At 46.6% G+C, this 12,559-nt stretch overlaps 2 protein-coding genes across 6 annotated transcripts; one reads left to right on the top strand and one right to left on the bottom strand.

Annotated features, from left to right (window-relative positions):
* The first annotated feature begins 596 nt into the window (after positions 1–596).
* TINF2 (TERF1 interacting nuclear factor 2) lies at positions 597–3,530 on the top strand. Its single transcript, XM_090270209.1, has 9 exons — positions 597–1,124; positions 1,265–1,369; positions 1,488–1,589; positions 1,669–1,776; positions 1,860–1,956; positions 2,100–2,562; positions 2,651–2,718; positions 3,022–3,113; positions 3,251–3,530. The coding sequence occupies exons 1-9, from the start codon at positions 933–935 to the stop codon at positions 3,434–3,436; spliced, it is 1,413 nt and encodes a 470-aa protein (XP_090126335.1). The 5' UTR covers positions 597–932; the 3' UTR covers positions 3,437–3,530.
* Positions 3,531–4,014: 484 nt separating this feature from the next.
* GMPR2 (guanosine monophosphate reductase 2) lies at positions 4,015–12,435 on the bottom strand. 5 transcript variants are annotated; one of them, XM_090270214.1, is made up of 11 exons: positions 12,278–12,435; positions 10,023–10,136; positions 9,791–9,910; positions 7,523–7,606; positions 7,204–7,377; positions 6,016–6,097; positions 5,818–5,924; positions 5,589–5,631; positions 4,774–4,933; positions 4,420–4,579; positions 4,015–4,225 (listed from the first exon to the last, which is right to left on the bottom strand). In XM_090270214.1, exons 2-11 carry the CDS (start codon positions 10,107–10,109, stop codon positions 4,181–4,183), a joined length of 1,062 nt encoding a protein of 353 aa, XP_090126340.1. In that variant the 5' UTR covers positions 10,110–10,136; positions 12,278–12,435; the 3' UTR covers positions 4,015–4,180. The 5 variants fall into 5 exon arrangements, with proteins under 5 accessions (XP_090126340.1, XP_090126344.1, XP_090126343.1 ...); XM_090270218.1 differs by lacking the exon at positions 10,023–10,136; XM_090270217.1 differs by lacking the exon at positions 7,523–7,606.
* Between the last annotated feature and the right edge of the window lie 124 nt (positions 12,436–12,559).

Raw genomic sequence — 12,559 nt, forward strand, 5'->3', positions numbered from 1 at the left:
GCAAGTAAAACAGCCAATCACATTTGGGCAATGCCTAGAGTAAGTGCCCAACAGAAAGTCGAAAAAGAAAACTTTTATATTTTTTTTATTTTTAAAATACAGAAAAGCACCATCCAGAGAATACCAGGTTAATAATCTGATGTATCTTTTAAAATTATTTAATCTTTATTGTATTTTTTTCCCCATTATCATTTAGTCTCCTTAAGTATCTTCCAAACTTTTAAAATGTGGCGCCCTCTCCCGCTCTGATAAAGGAGCAGTTGAATTCTTACTGGAAGCGGCGTGGCACCCGGGAAGGCTGTGTAGCGCCGGTTTGAGGACGGGGATTTAAGAAATCATATTTCAGCTGGAGGTGATGATGGAGAGGACAAACAGCATGATCCCGATTTACAGACTATAAAGTAAAGCCTTAGAGAGGGACGCGATTTTTATGCAGGCTCCGCAAAGAAAGGCAGAAGCGGGGCGTGGGGCCAGGGGGAGGTAGACCTGCAGTCAAAGCAGCCTGACAACGGACCAAGGAACCTGACAGCGAGGGCGGGGCCTCATGACGCGACATCACGTTTCCCCTCGCCGGGGGCCTATTGGTTATCCACTACCACCCCGTTTTCCGGGAGAGAAAACTGGTCGCAGGACCGGAAGGGCGGTAGCTCTGGAGTTCGAGACAGCGGCGCCGTTTAAGGCCGAACAAGCGACCTGGTGCCATTGAAGCCGGGCAGATTCTCCGCTCAGGCTCTTGCCCAAGTTAAAGTAAGATCTCCAAAATTCTGGTGGTCTATGGAAGAACATTGAGTCGGATCGTGAAGTATACGACGCCTATCGAAACACCCGAGCCGCGGAGGGCCACCGGAAGCCCCGCCCCTAGAAAGAGTCAGAAAGCCTAGCGGTGGAGGAAAGAACCCTAAGTACTGCCCTCGGGGTGGAGCATCTCGTCCATGGCTACGCCCCCGGGAGCCGGGCCGGCTGCTCTGCGCTTCGCAGCCGCTGCCAGCTGGCTAGTCGTGCGCGGACGCTGCGTGGAACATTTTCCGCGAGTGTTGCAGTTCCTGCAGTCCCTACGCGCTGCTGCCCCTGGCTTGGTTCGCTACCGCCACCACGAACGCCTGTGTATGGGCCTAAAGGCTAAGGTATTAGAGCCAGTTGGACCAGGAAAAGGGGAAGGGGCGGATGCAGGGACCTGACTCGGCAGACCGCTTTGGGGCCGAGACCGGTTGCCAAAGGGGAGTTTGCCCCAAAGTGAGGATCCTGAGCTTAGTACCATTCACAGGTGGTGGTGGAGCTGATCCTCCAGGGCCGGCCTTGGGCCCAGGTTCTGAATGCCCTGCATCACCACTTCCCAGAATCCGGACCTGTAGTGCGGGACCCCAAAGCAGTGAGTAATCCCTGGAATAATCCCCACCCCATTAACCTTTGGTGCAACAAAATTGCTCCTTCTCTTAGCTACTGGGTCCTGATGCTCCTAATTTGTCTGCCTTCTTTACCTTCAACAGACAAAACAGGATCTCAGGAAGATCTCAGAGGCACAGGACGCCTTTTGCCAGCAGGTGAAACAGCTGGCAGAATCCCCTGTCGATTTGGCTTGGAAGTTGCAGGTGATACTGGCTGGTTTGGAAGCTATGATGTGGCTATTTTCTGTAGTCCTCTTCTGACATGCTTTCTTCTGTTCTGCAGGAACTTGAACAAGAGTATGGGGAACCCTTTCTGACTGCTCTGGAAAAGCTATTCTTCGAATACTTGTGTCAGCTGGAAAAAGCACTGCCTGCACCACAGACACAGCAGGTTTTCCTGGGGCAAAACACAGGCAGGGTGCGGGCTGGTTGAATCAAGGACTGTAGTTTTCATGCCTCTCTCCCTGCCCACAGCTTCAGGATGTGCTGAGTTGGATGCAACCTGGAGTTTCTATCACTTCTTCTTTTGCTTTGAGCCAGTATGGTGTGGATATGGGGTGGCCACTTCCAGGTACTAGGATCATCTGGGAGAATTAGGAATTTTGGGGTGGTTCAGCCTGAGACCTTTTGAGACAGCCAGCCCATTAAAAGCCAGACACAAGAAACCAAACTGAGTTGACTTGTTCTTTATAAGGAACATTGTTTTCTTTTCAGAGTGCTTGGTTACTAATTCAGTGAACATGACAGAGCCCATGGAGCCAAGTCCTCCTCAGCAACCAAGACCAGCACTCCACTATCCTCTGCCAAAAGCCAAGCCTGGCCCACACCTTCCTCAGGGACCAGCCTCAAGGAAGCACCCAGAATCATTGGTTGGCCACCACTTCAATCTGGCCCCTCTAGGCCAGCGAAGAATCCAGTCTCAGCGGGCAACCACTAGGGTAGGCAATAAGGAGCGCCCCACAGCCACGCTATTACCCTTTAGGAATCTGGGTTCACCAACTCAGGTCATATCTAAACCTGACAACAGAGAAGAACAAGAGACACATGTGGCAGTTCCAGCAGGTGACGTTGGCACGAGAGCGACCTCCACTGGAACGTCTAGGAGTCCATCCCAGACCTTGGACAGCAGGGCTGTGAAGGAGAACCCAGTTGACTTCTCTGCCTCGGAGCAAAAGGAGTGAGTGAACAGTTCCTTGTCCCTCCTAACAGCACACCATTTGCTTGCTTTCCCTTCACCCTATCTTCTTTGCTCGCTCCCACCCCAGGAATTGCTGGGATTGCTCCCTGGAGCCCCTAAGACTGTCATTATCATCTCCTAAGGCCAGGAAGCCAGGTAGGTATACTGAGTCAGGACTGGATCAGCCTGCCCTCTTGAGGACTTTTATTTTATTTTATAGCGAGGGAAAGGGAGGAAGAGAGGGAAACATTGATGTGAGAAACATTGATTAGTTGCCTCTCACAGTCCCCTTCTGGGGACTGAAGCTGCAACCCAGGCATGTGCCCTGACTTGGAATCGAACCAGCGACCTTTGACTCAGAGAGGACACCCAACCAAGCTACACCAGTCAGGGCTTGAGGACTCTGAAGGGCCTATGTTCACCTAGAAGAGTACTTTGACTCTGGTTTCCTTCCTGCAGTGTGTCCTCCATCTCTGTGCAGCCCTGTGATTACCATAGGGGACTTGGTTTTGGACTCTGATGAGGAAGAAAATGGCCAGAGGGAAGGAATGGTGAGTAGGGAAGAACAGAAAGCTGGGGAAGGAAGGGGGTGGGGCAGAACAAGACAGAAACACCTGTGCTCCAGAATATAGAGGGCTTAGGCAATGTTCTAGATGATGATAGGATCTCCCTGCTCCTTTCTCTGCAGGAGTCTCTGGAAAACTATGAGAAGACAAAGTTTGACACCCTAATCCCCACCTTCTATGAATTCCTCCCCCCTTCTAGCCCCAGTGCTGTGTCTGTCCCTTCCCATGACCATATAGACTCTTGTGATAGGACTGGAATGCCGTCTGCATCCAGCCTGTCTCCTTCCTCACCTTTACAGGCAGTTTAGTGGAAATAAAAGGGGAAGCCCAAGCTTGAGTTTCCTGCCTACATTGCCAAAATTACTTTGTAATGCTTGATAATTAAACTTTGGATTTGTTAAACCACTGTGTTGGTATTAGAGAATGGGAATCAAGTCTTCTGTAAGGTCGGTGTAGATCATTCCTTAGAAACAGAAGTGGCCTCTCCAGATCTAAACAAATTCCTTTGCCCTTTTACTTCCCTTGGAAAGTGCTGTTCAGATGTGCCCGAATGACTGCCAGGGCTAAGAACCTGGATGAGAAATTTCCTTTTGTTATTCTGAAAATATCTGTGTCCTCATGCCAGAATATATACTCTGTGTAAATTCTCATGCTGCCAGATTACCTGCGGGGGGGTGGGGGGTTGGGGGGGGAGCACTAGACTGGAGATGCTTCATGGTAAAAGTACTCATTGTCCTTGACTCCACTAGGTCAGTACCGCCTCCACCTACACTTGCCCTGGAGCAACATACAGATGCCAGGCTTGTGCAGAAAGCCCCAGAATCTCTTTGCAGTCATTGGGATCTCTCTTTATAAAGATAATTAAAATATGTAAACACTTCTGTGCTTTTTAGGTATTCAAAGATCCTATTTAATGAAGCTGATTAGCAAAACATGATTCTAAAAGCCTACCTCTTAACCATGGCCATACATAAAACACGTATGAATCAGTCTTTTTCTTTCAATAATCTTCAGGAGCTGGGTCCCCAGATTCCCATTTGATTATCTTAGCTTCATTTTCTCAGCCTGCCTTCCTTGCTTCCTCCCCAGTGAGTGTCCTTGGCATTTTGTGGGTGGAGACAGAGAAACATAGCATTACTGCAGGAACTCTCAGGAGAGAGACGACCAAGTAATAGTCATAGTAGCTGGGATGAGTGAAGGGCCCACTTGGGAGGCCCTGTCGTGAGGTACTGGTGCCTTGGGAGGGAAGAACTGCTGATGCTTAGCTCACATCACTGAAGACTGGATTCACCTGCTGGGTGACACAGATGAAGGTAGTTCTCCGGCTCAGCTCCTTCAGCTTAGCTGCTCCTACATAGGTACATGTGGAACGGATGCCTCCAAGTATGTCTCTGATGGTATGTTCCACATCCCCTTTGAAAGGCATCTCCACCGTCTTTCCCTCTGAGGCCCTTAGAGGAGGAAAATTTTTCTTACCTTTTCCTTCTGAATTCCTTAGCCCAGTGACTCTTCCCCAGTCTCTAGCATTTAACCCTGGTTCACCACTTTTCTCTCAAGAACTATACCATCCATTTCCCAGCAACCCTGAGTTCTGCCACCACCCTACTTCATCATAGCTTCCAAGAACCCCCAGCTCTCCACCTACCTGTACTCAGCAACGCCCCCAGCGTACTTCTTCATGGCTGTTTCAGAACTCATTCCGTAAAAGAGCTTGTACTTCTTGCCATCCCTCTCGATGAGCTCACCACCTGACTCGCTGTGCCCAGCCAGCATGCCACCCAGCATCACAAAGTCAGCCCCTGCCCCTATCAGTGACGGGGGAAAAGAGATGAATCTGGCCCAGGTGCCCACATAACCCACCCACACTCAGAAGGAACTCACACCAAATTCTCAGTCCTGACAATGATTCCAGCATCTTCTGGTTTTGTTTCCCTAGCTGGTCCACAACCCACACAGGCATGCTCTGCTCTGGCCTCTATTCATGACGTCTCCAAAAAAGTTTAAAAAGCCACTAGAGATTCTTTGCTTGGCTTTGCTTTCTCCTTTTGGCTGCTTTTGCCATCTTCTGGTCATTTATTTTACTGTGCTCAGCTGACTTAAGACTCACTTCAAGTGTTCTAGGAGCAAAGGTCTCAACTACTGTGAGCAAGGATCGCCTGGGAAGCTGTAAAAACTGCAGATCTGCAGCCCCACTCTCCAGAGCTGGATTCTATAAGTCAGATTTAGGCATTTACATTGTCCAGCAGTCCAGGAGATGGTGCAGATGGTCCTGCCCCCACACTTGGGAGAGTCCCTATCACACTCTCAGCTGGCCTGCCCTAGATGACACCACAGGCTTCAGGGTCACAAGTTCATATTATGAAAGAATCTGAATGGCTTCCTCAGCCTTATCCTAGACCCTCAAAGGTGACTCATCTTCTTCTATGAGATCCTCCTTCTGTGCCCTCCCAGTGTCCTTACCAAAAGCCTTGGCAACATCACCAGGACAGCTGCAGCCTCCATCCTGCAAAGTAAGAAGCAATGTGAAGAGATAAAAGGATTTCCCAAGCCCTATCAGCAATGTCCCAACATCCCACCTCAAAGCTGACAGGAACCGAGAGTCCTGATCCACCTCTATCAGAGCTTCCAGACCCAGCAGAAAACCCAGATGTTTGGCAGCCTCATTCCACACCCTGCCCTTGGGCCTTACTGAAATGATGTGGCCTTTGAGGCCATGAGCAGCATCTGCACACTCCATCACTGCACTGAGCTGTGGATACCCAACTCCAGTTTTCTTCCGAGTGGTGCAAACAGAGCCTGAGAAGAATGTGATGAGGATGACAGTGAAGTACTCCACAGGTGTTCGCCACTGAAGAGGCAGCCAGTGGCCTCCAGTTAGCCAGCTTACCTGGTCCAATTCCCACTTTGATGATGTCAGCCCCAGAGAGGATCAGCTCTTCCACCATCTCTCCTGTTACCACATTCCCTGCCTGGGACAGAACAATCCAAACAGCATTCTTAGGCTCAGAAACAAAGAAGAGCCCTGAAATGTGGTTCAGTAGGTTGAGTGTCATCCCACAAACCAACAGGTTTGATTCCTGGTCAGGGCACATCCCTGGGTTGCAGGCCAGGTCCCCAATTGGGGATGTGCGGGAGGCAACCAATCAGTGTTTCTTCTCACACATCAATGTTTCTCTCCCTCTTTTCTCCCTCCTTTCCCCTCTAAAAATAAATCTTATAAAAAAATAAATAAGGAATAGTAAAGAAAATTCTTTAAAAATAAAAAAAAGAAGAGGAAGTTGTGTACTCATATATAGCATGCCTGGACGAGGGCCTTCCAACATTATTACAAAGAAGGGGCTATCTAGGTTCCATCTACTGGGCCCTCTGAGAGCTTTTAGACTAGCTACTTCAAAGGACCCTTCTCCAGCTCATGTAAGGGAGTTAGTGGCCAGTGTCACTGTTGCACTAGGGTAAAGTTGGGGTCCATCTGGACCAAGATTAAGTCTGATTTACAGTGGGGATTTATCTCCCCCTTCCTAACAAGAGACACAAACCTATCCTGCCCTTTAAGCCGTTATGTCATAAAACCTCTCTGGCTTAGAGAAAGGGGGAAGACATAGTAATATAGGCTAAATACCCAACTACATAGCTGTATTTGCTTCTGATGGACAGAAAAGGGAGAGTCCTCAATGCAGTGAAGAAAATGAGGCCTTCTCATCACTCCTAAGCTTGTAAAAAAATAAAATATTGTTGCATGAATTATAGCACCATGTCCATTTCAGTAGGCAGGTGTGTTATGTATCACAGGTGTGTACAATGCATAAACACATCAAGGTTTGGTGAGTGATGCCAGGAACACTGGATTTACACAGACTGTGTATCAAGGGTCAGAGATTGCAATGACTAATACACAAACATTGTTAAGCACAGAACTGGAACCATGGATAATCAATCACTAGTGACATGATTAAGCAGACCAGGAAAATCATAATGTAGCAAAGGAGAAATGAACTGACATAACAAAAAAAAAGAGTGGTACAGAAGAGTGGAAGAAGTAAATGGATGTACCAACTGCTGGGTAACAGAATCATACCATGATGGTGTGTTCAGGGAAGTGCTTCCGTACAGCCTTTACAAATTCAACAAAGTGTTCAGAGTAGCCATTTGCCACATCCAGGCATATATATTTCACCTGGGGGATAGCTTCCAGGATTTGTTCCAGCTGTTCAAAGTCAGAAGAGCCTGTGCCTGAGCTGGCAGCCAAATGCTGTGGGAGAAAGGGGCATTAGCATGTTTGAAATAACCTGATGAGCAGCCAGCAGGGGTGGGGAGGTAAGGGTTGAAGCCAGGAAGCCAAGAAATTATTCCTAGAAAACTGGAATAAGGAAAGGTCAGGGGAGGACCAGTATTACCTCAAGACAGTCAGGATTCTGGCTAGCAAACTCTTTCCACTGCTCGAGGCTGTAGTGTTTATGGACAGCAGTGAAGAGGGAGAACTGAGAAGAATAAAGAGAGCCATCAAAAGGGAGAAAACTTTATTAGGGTCTCTTTTTCTAGAAATAGACCTTTATACTATTCTATCTGAGGGAGAAAATCACTGAAGTCTAGAAAAAGAAACTTGAAGGACTCAGGGGTTGAGTTGGGATATTTTAGTTCAACCATTAGTCTCCCTACAAATCCCAGTAGGACTTTTTACCATAAGCTAGTACTGTCAAATAATCCCACCAAAGTACTAAGTTATACAGTTTGAATTTCACCTGCCAGCACATACAGTGCTTCTGACTTAAAAGGTAACAAGGACAAGCTGCTGGTGCAGCAGGACAAGCAGCAGACAAGGAAGAATCATGAAGATGCTAGACAGAGCCAGTGTCTGCCTACCCTGATTCAGCCCCTCCTTCTGTGATAACCCAGCAGAACACCTAACCTATTTTTGGTATCTTCTGGTCAATTTACCCACAGTAATTCAGTGAGTCTAAATGCTCACCAAAGGTTAAGGCCTTAAGGTTAACGGAGACAATAAGGTGTCACCCCAGCCTTTCTCCATCTCCACTGGAGTAAAGGATGGATTTTCCTGAGACAAAGACCAACCTGAAAAGTTTATTTCATTCAGTCTATTTCAGTCAACCAAGTTCAAGGATATAATGACTCATTGGATTTATATTTCCTAGCTCAACATATTGTAAACAATACCCCAAAACTTTGAAAAAGACATTCAAAGGCCACTGTGACTGCTGGTGTTTGTGCTTTAAAAGTGCAGGCATGCACATGTGAAACTATTATAATAATGTATGTCAACTGTAATTAAAAATAATAAAAATAAATAAAAGTGCAGGCATGCAAACAGATAAGAGAGCAGTTGACTGAGACAGCGCCAAGTTGTGAAACTGGCAAGAAATCCAAGGAAGTTGTGTATCAGCTAGCAGTAAGGAAGTGTTATGCTATACTCAGAGATCATTAATACTACCTAGCTAGTATTGAATTCTGCTTTCTCAGCAACACTCTGCTATCAACATGCTGACAAAGAAAAATCACTCTAGGAGGTCAACAGACCTTGGAGATACACTGGCATAGTATGGCATAAGCACATCCAAATGCATACCAAGTTAGCAATCTGGAAAAAGATGCATGCTTGCATCCAACCTTTCTATTATTTCTGTGAGACTTTGCTCTATCTCTAAAATCTGATTTCTTTGGCACTCATCAGCGGTACTGAAAAGCCAGTCTCCACATAAAACATCAAGACAATGCCCACAAGTTCCATGTGTTACAGCATGTCTGTTAATAGTGAGGTCAGATTCACCATTCCTCAACAGAGCAACAGCAGGATTCCAAAATAGTTAGTTCATGGCAACAGCAACACAGTACTAAAACAGTAACTTTATCAACCTCAGAGAAAAGACAGCAGACATTCCACAAAGACTTACAGCAATCAAATATAGAGAAAAGGAGATGAAGTCCTTAAGGCTAACAGAGCCACAATCAGCAGCAGAATCCATCAACCATCGAGTAACCAGAAGAGTACATATGTTCTCAGAGTGCCCAGAATAACTATCTACCTTCTCAGCTACAAGTATAGAGGCAGGTAACATTACTGATAAGAGTAGCATCTTCTATTTTGAAAGTGAACAATAACCTGTATATAAGAAAAACACATTCCATTTTGGGTACATCCCAGAAACTCCCAGATACCTAGGACTTAAAAAAGATTAAAACAAGAACAACAAAAGGGGAGACATAAAATAAAATTAATAAGCTGCTTCTCTCTAGGGTCTTCTAGTTAGGAATTTTTGAATGCTCAAACTGTATTTAGTTTCTGAACTAAAACAGTGAATACTTAGTTTCCTAACAAAGTTGTAACTGGAGAGATGCATGTTATTTGAAGGGGGTGACCTGGATGCTGGGAAAAGTTGGCAAGGTGTATAAACTGCTGGACAGGAGAAAAGGGAAAGTTCTGTTATTATATATCAAAAAAATGGGGGCTAAACAATTTCAAATCTCATTAACTCACATGGCTCTTTGAACTTACCAGATAAAGGGGCTTTAGTACTGGAGAAAATAGTAAGTTATAGCATCTTGACTGTTAACTGCCAGAGTTGTCTTGGGATGGAGATGGGGATGCTAATAATTCTGCAGTCAGCCCACATAACTGGACACATTGAGGAAGCAGCATTAAGTCCTACCTTACAGAGAACCTTGGCCATCTCAAAGGTACCCACAGTATCCATATTGGCAGCAATGATGGGGATCCCAGTGTACATCTGCTTTGAGTTGCGAAATGAAAAGGATCTTGTGAGATCCACCTGCAAATACAAACATGAAACAGGATTTCATTCATGTAAAAAACAAGTATTGCAGGAGGAAAAGGACCAGGAATCCTTCTCAGTCCTTGTCTACCAAGGCAAGCAGGCTCACCTCACTTCGAGACTTAAGGGTACTGCGTTTGGGCCTCAACAAGACATCCTTGAAGTCCAGTTTGACGTTGTTGTCGATGTGAGGCATGGCGGAAGCCTCCGGATAGAAATAAATCTAAGAGTTGAAAAGTAAGAAAAGATGAGTAGGACTTCTGGCCAAGATGGAGGCTTAGACAGACATGCTCGGTCTCCCTCTACAACTAGAAAGGAATACAACTACCGCAAAACAAAAGATAACCAGAAATTCCAGAAAATAAAACTACATGGAAGCCCAACGTATGAAGTTATAAACCAGCGGTGCTTGTCCGGAAGGGAAGGAGGTGCGAAATCGGAACTGGAAGGGAAAGGCTGGGTGGCACTGTTTGCGGTAGCAGCGGGGATAGCGGCAGGGGGAGCAATTCCGGCTGCAGTTGAGTCCCGGCAACTTGCGACCCCAATGCTGGGAAAGGCAGCCCCCTCATTGCCTCGGCCGGAGAGCCCAGAGGGCAGGGGCCGGATCCCGGTCTCCCAGTGAAAAATAATGGCAGGAATCCATCTTGGACCCCCACACCCACACAAAGCGCCACAGCACAGCGAAAAAGGTTGTGGACTGCCGCAGGTTGCCAGGTAGTGACGAGTACACGGGGCTCCGCCCCCTACAGCCTGCCTAGGCAGCAAAGCAAAAAATAAATCTGTCAAAATGAAGCAGACAACGATTGAAATCCCGGTGACACAGCTCACCAGGCAGCAGATGAAGAACCTGATAAACAAGTAAGAAACCTTTCAGAGGTTCAGTTCAGAGCTATAGTTATGAGGTGGCTTACAGAATTAACAAAAGATTTGGAACAGGACAGGGAAGGAATGAAAGCCACTCATACTGAAACAAACGAAAACACATATGAGACAAGTGGTGAGGAAATAAAATCCAGAGATCAAATCAACAAACCGGAACATAGGAAACGAACAAACAGTCAACCAGTGCGGAAAGAGGAAACAAAAGGTAAGGAAAGTGAGGAGAGAATCAGAAACTTATGGGACAGCTATACGAGACTGAACATTCGGATTATAGGATTGCCAGAGAGTGAAGAAGAAGAACTAGAAATTGAAAAATTATGTGAAAAAATAATGAAGCAGAACTTCCCGAACTTGGGGAAGGAAATAGACTTACAGGTCCAGGAAGCACAGAGTTCCAGAAAAACTGAACCCAGGGAGAACCACTCCAAGACATAACCAAATTGTCCAAAATTTAAGATAAAGAATCTTAAAAGCAGCAAGAGAGAAGAGAATCATGTACAAAGGGGTCCCAATTAGACTATTAGCTGATTTCTCAAGGGAGACCCTGCAGGCAAGAAGGGACTGGCAAGAAATATTCAAAGTAATGAAAAGCAAAAATCTACAGCCACGAATACTCTATCCAGCGAAACTGTCATTCAGAATAGAAGGGCAGAGAAAGTGCTTCCAGGACAAAATAAAACTGAAGGAGTTCATTAGATCTAAACCACTATTATATGAGATGTTAAAGGGACTGGTTTAGAAGAGGGAAGATCAAAACTATGAACATTAAAATGAAAACTGCATCACAAGAACCAACAGAAGCTAGGGAATCAAAACAAAGGCAAACTAAATGGGCAACGAGAGTGGAAAAAGAACTATAGGTGTGGGGAACATACTGGGGGCAGGTCAGCATGGAGGGGTAAGGGGGTAAGGGAGGGAGATCATGCAGGAATTAAGAAGCATAGTAGGAGGGAATGGAACAGACAGGAAGAGGTTGAGGAGAACTATATGCACAACCATGGACATGGACTAAAAGGGGGGGACAACTGGAGGGAGGGGGGCCACCGGGTGGCAGGGAGCAGAGGGAAGGGAAATTGGGACAAGTGTAACAGCAAAATCAATAAAACATATTTAAAAAAAAGTGATGAGTGGGGAGCGTAATCAATAACAAGTCTTAATGCCCTGTTAAGGCTTTCAACAGGAGTCATCTCTCTCCTCCCTTAAATTGTGGAAAGTCGGGGTTTGGTCGAGGCGTGGCGATCCCTGAAGACTGTCACCTCCAACATGTCCCATGATTACTATTACCCTCGGTGCCCCAATCCCGGGGGAGAAGAATTCGGATGGACTCGTGAGTGGCCCTAAGGAGGTACATTCCTTATCCCACTACTCTTCCTTTTCCCTCCCCTGCCAAAAAAAAAGTAATCTGAACTAAAAGAGTAATTTGGGGGCAAGAAGGAATGTGGGGGGCATCCCATAACCAGTTTCCGGTACACGGGTACTCACTTCCTGTCGCCGTGGCCAAGGTGGCAGTTGACCGAAGCGCCCCTTGCTTAGCAACTGGCCTCGTGCGGGCCCGCAGAGCCTTGTGGTCCAAGCGAACAGGTTCGGCTAATTGCGGGCGAGAACGATTAACCGAGGGATTCCAGCTTCGGCAGCGGCCGTGCGAGGACTTCTGGTTAACAGAGTTCACACACCGAGGTTGCCGTTGGCTCTGAGGCTCAGAAGACTACAACTCCCAGAGTGGAACGCGCGGAGATGCCCCCTGGCATGATGGGAGTAGTTTCT

This window comes from Furipterus horrens, unplaced genomic scaffold, assembly GCF_987537825.1.
Source record: "Furipterus horrens unplaced genomic scaffold, mFurHor1.1.pri manual_scaffold_3, whole genome shotgun sequence".
Lineage (NCBI taxonomy): Eukaryota > Metazoa > Chordata > Mammalia > Chiroptera > Furipteridae > Furipterus > Furipterus horrens.

What these genes read in the sequence shown, in the direction of transcription:
- TINF2 (XM_090270209.1), top strand. Translation starts at nt 933, where the DNA reads ATGGCTACGCCCCCGGGAGCCGGGCCGGCTGCTCTGCGCTTCGCAGCC. An exon ending in CTGCACCACAGACACAGCAG is followed by an intron (nt 1,777 to 1,859) that starts GTTTTCCTGGGG and finishes CCCTGCCCACAG; the next exon opens with CTTCAGGATGTGCTGAGTTG. An exon ending in ATGGCCAGAGGGAAGGAATG is followed by an intron (nt 3,114 to 3,250) that starts GTGAGTAGGGAA and finishes CTTTCTCTGCAG; the next exon opens with GAGTCTCTGGAAAACTATGA.
- GMPR2 (XM_090270214.1), bottom strand. Translation starts at nt 10,109, where the DNA reads ATGCCTCACATCGACAACAACGTCAAACTGGACTTCAAGGATGTCTTG. An exon ending in TGGCCAAGGTTCTCTGTAAG is followed by an intron (nt 7,607 to 9,790) that starts GTAGGACTTAAT and finishes TATTCTTCTCAG; the next exon opens with TTCTCCCTCTTCACTGCTGT. An exon ending in AGAATCCTGACTGTCTTGAG is followed by an intron (nt 7,378 to 7,522) that starts GTAATACTGGTC and finishes TTTCTCCCACAG; the next exon opens with CATTTGGCTGCCAGCTCAGG.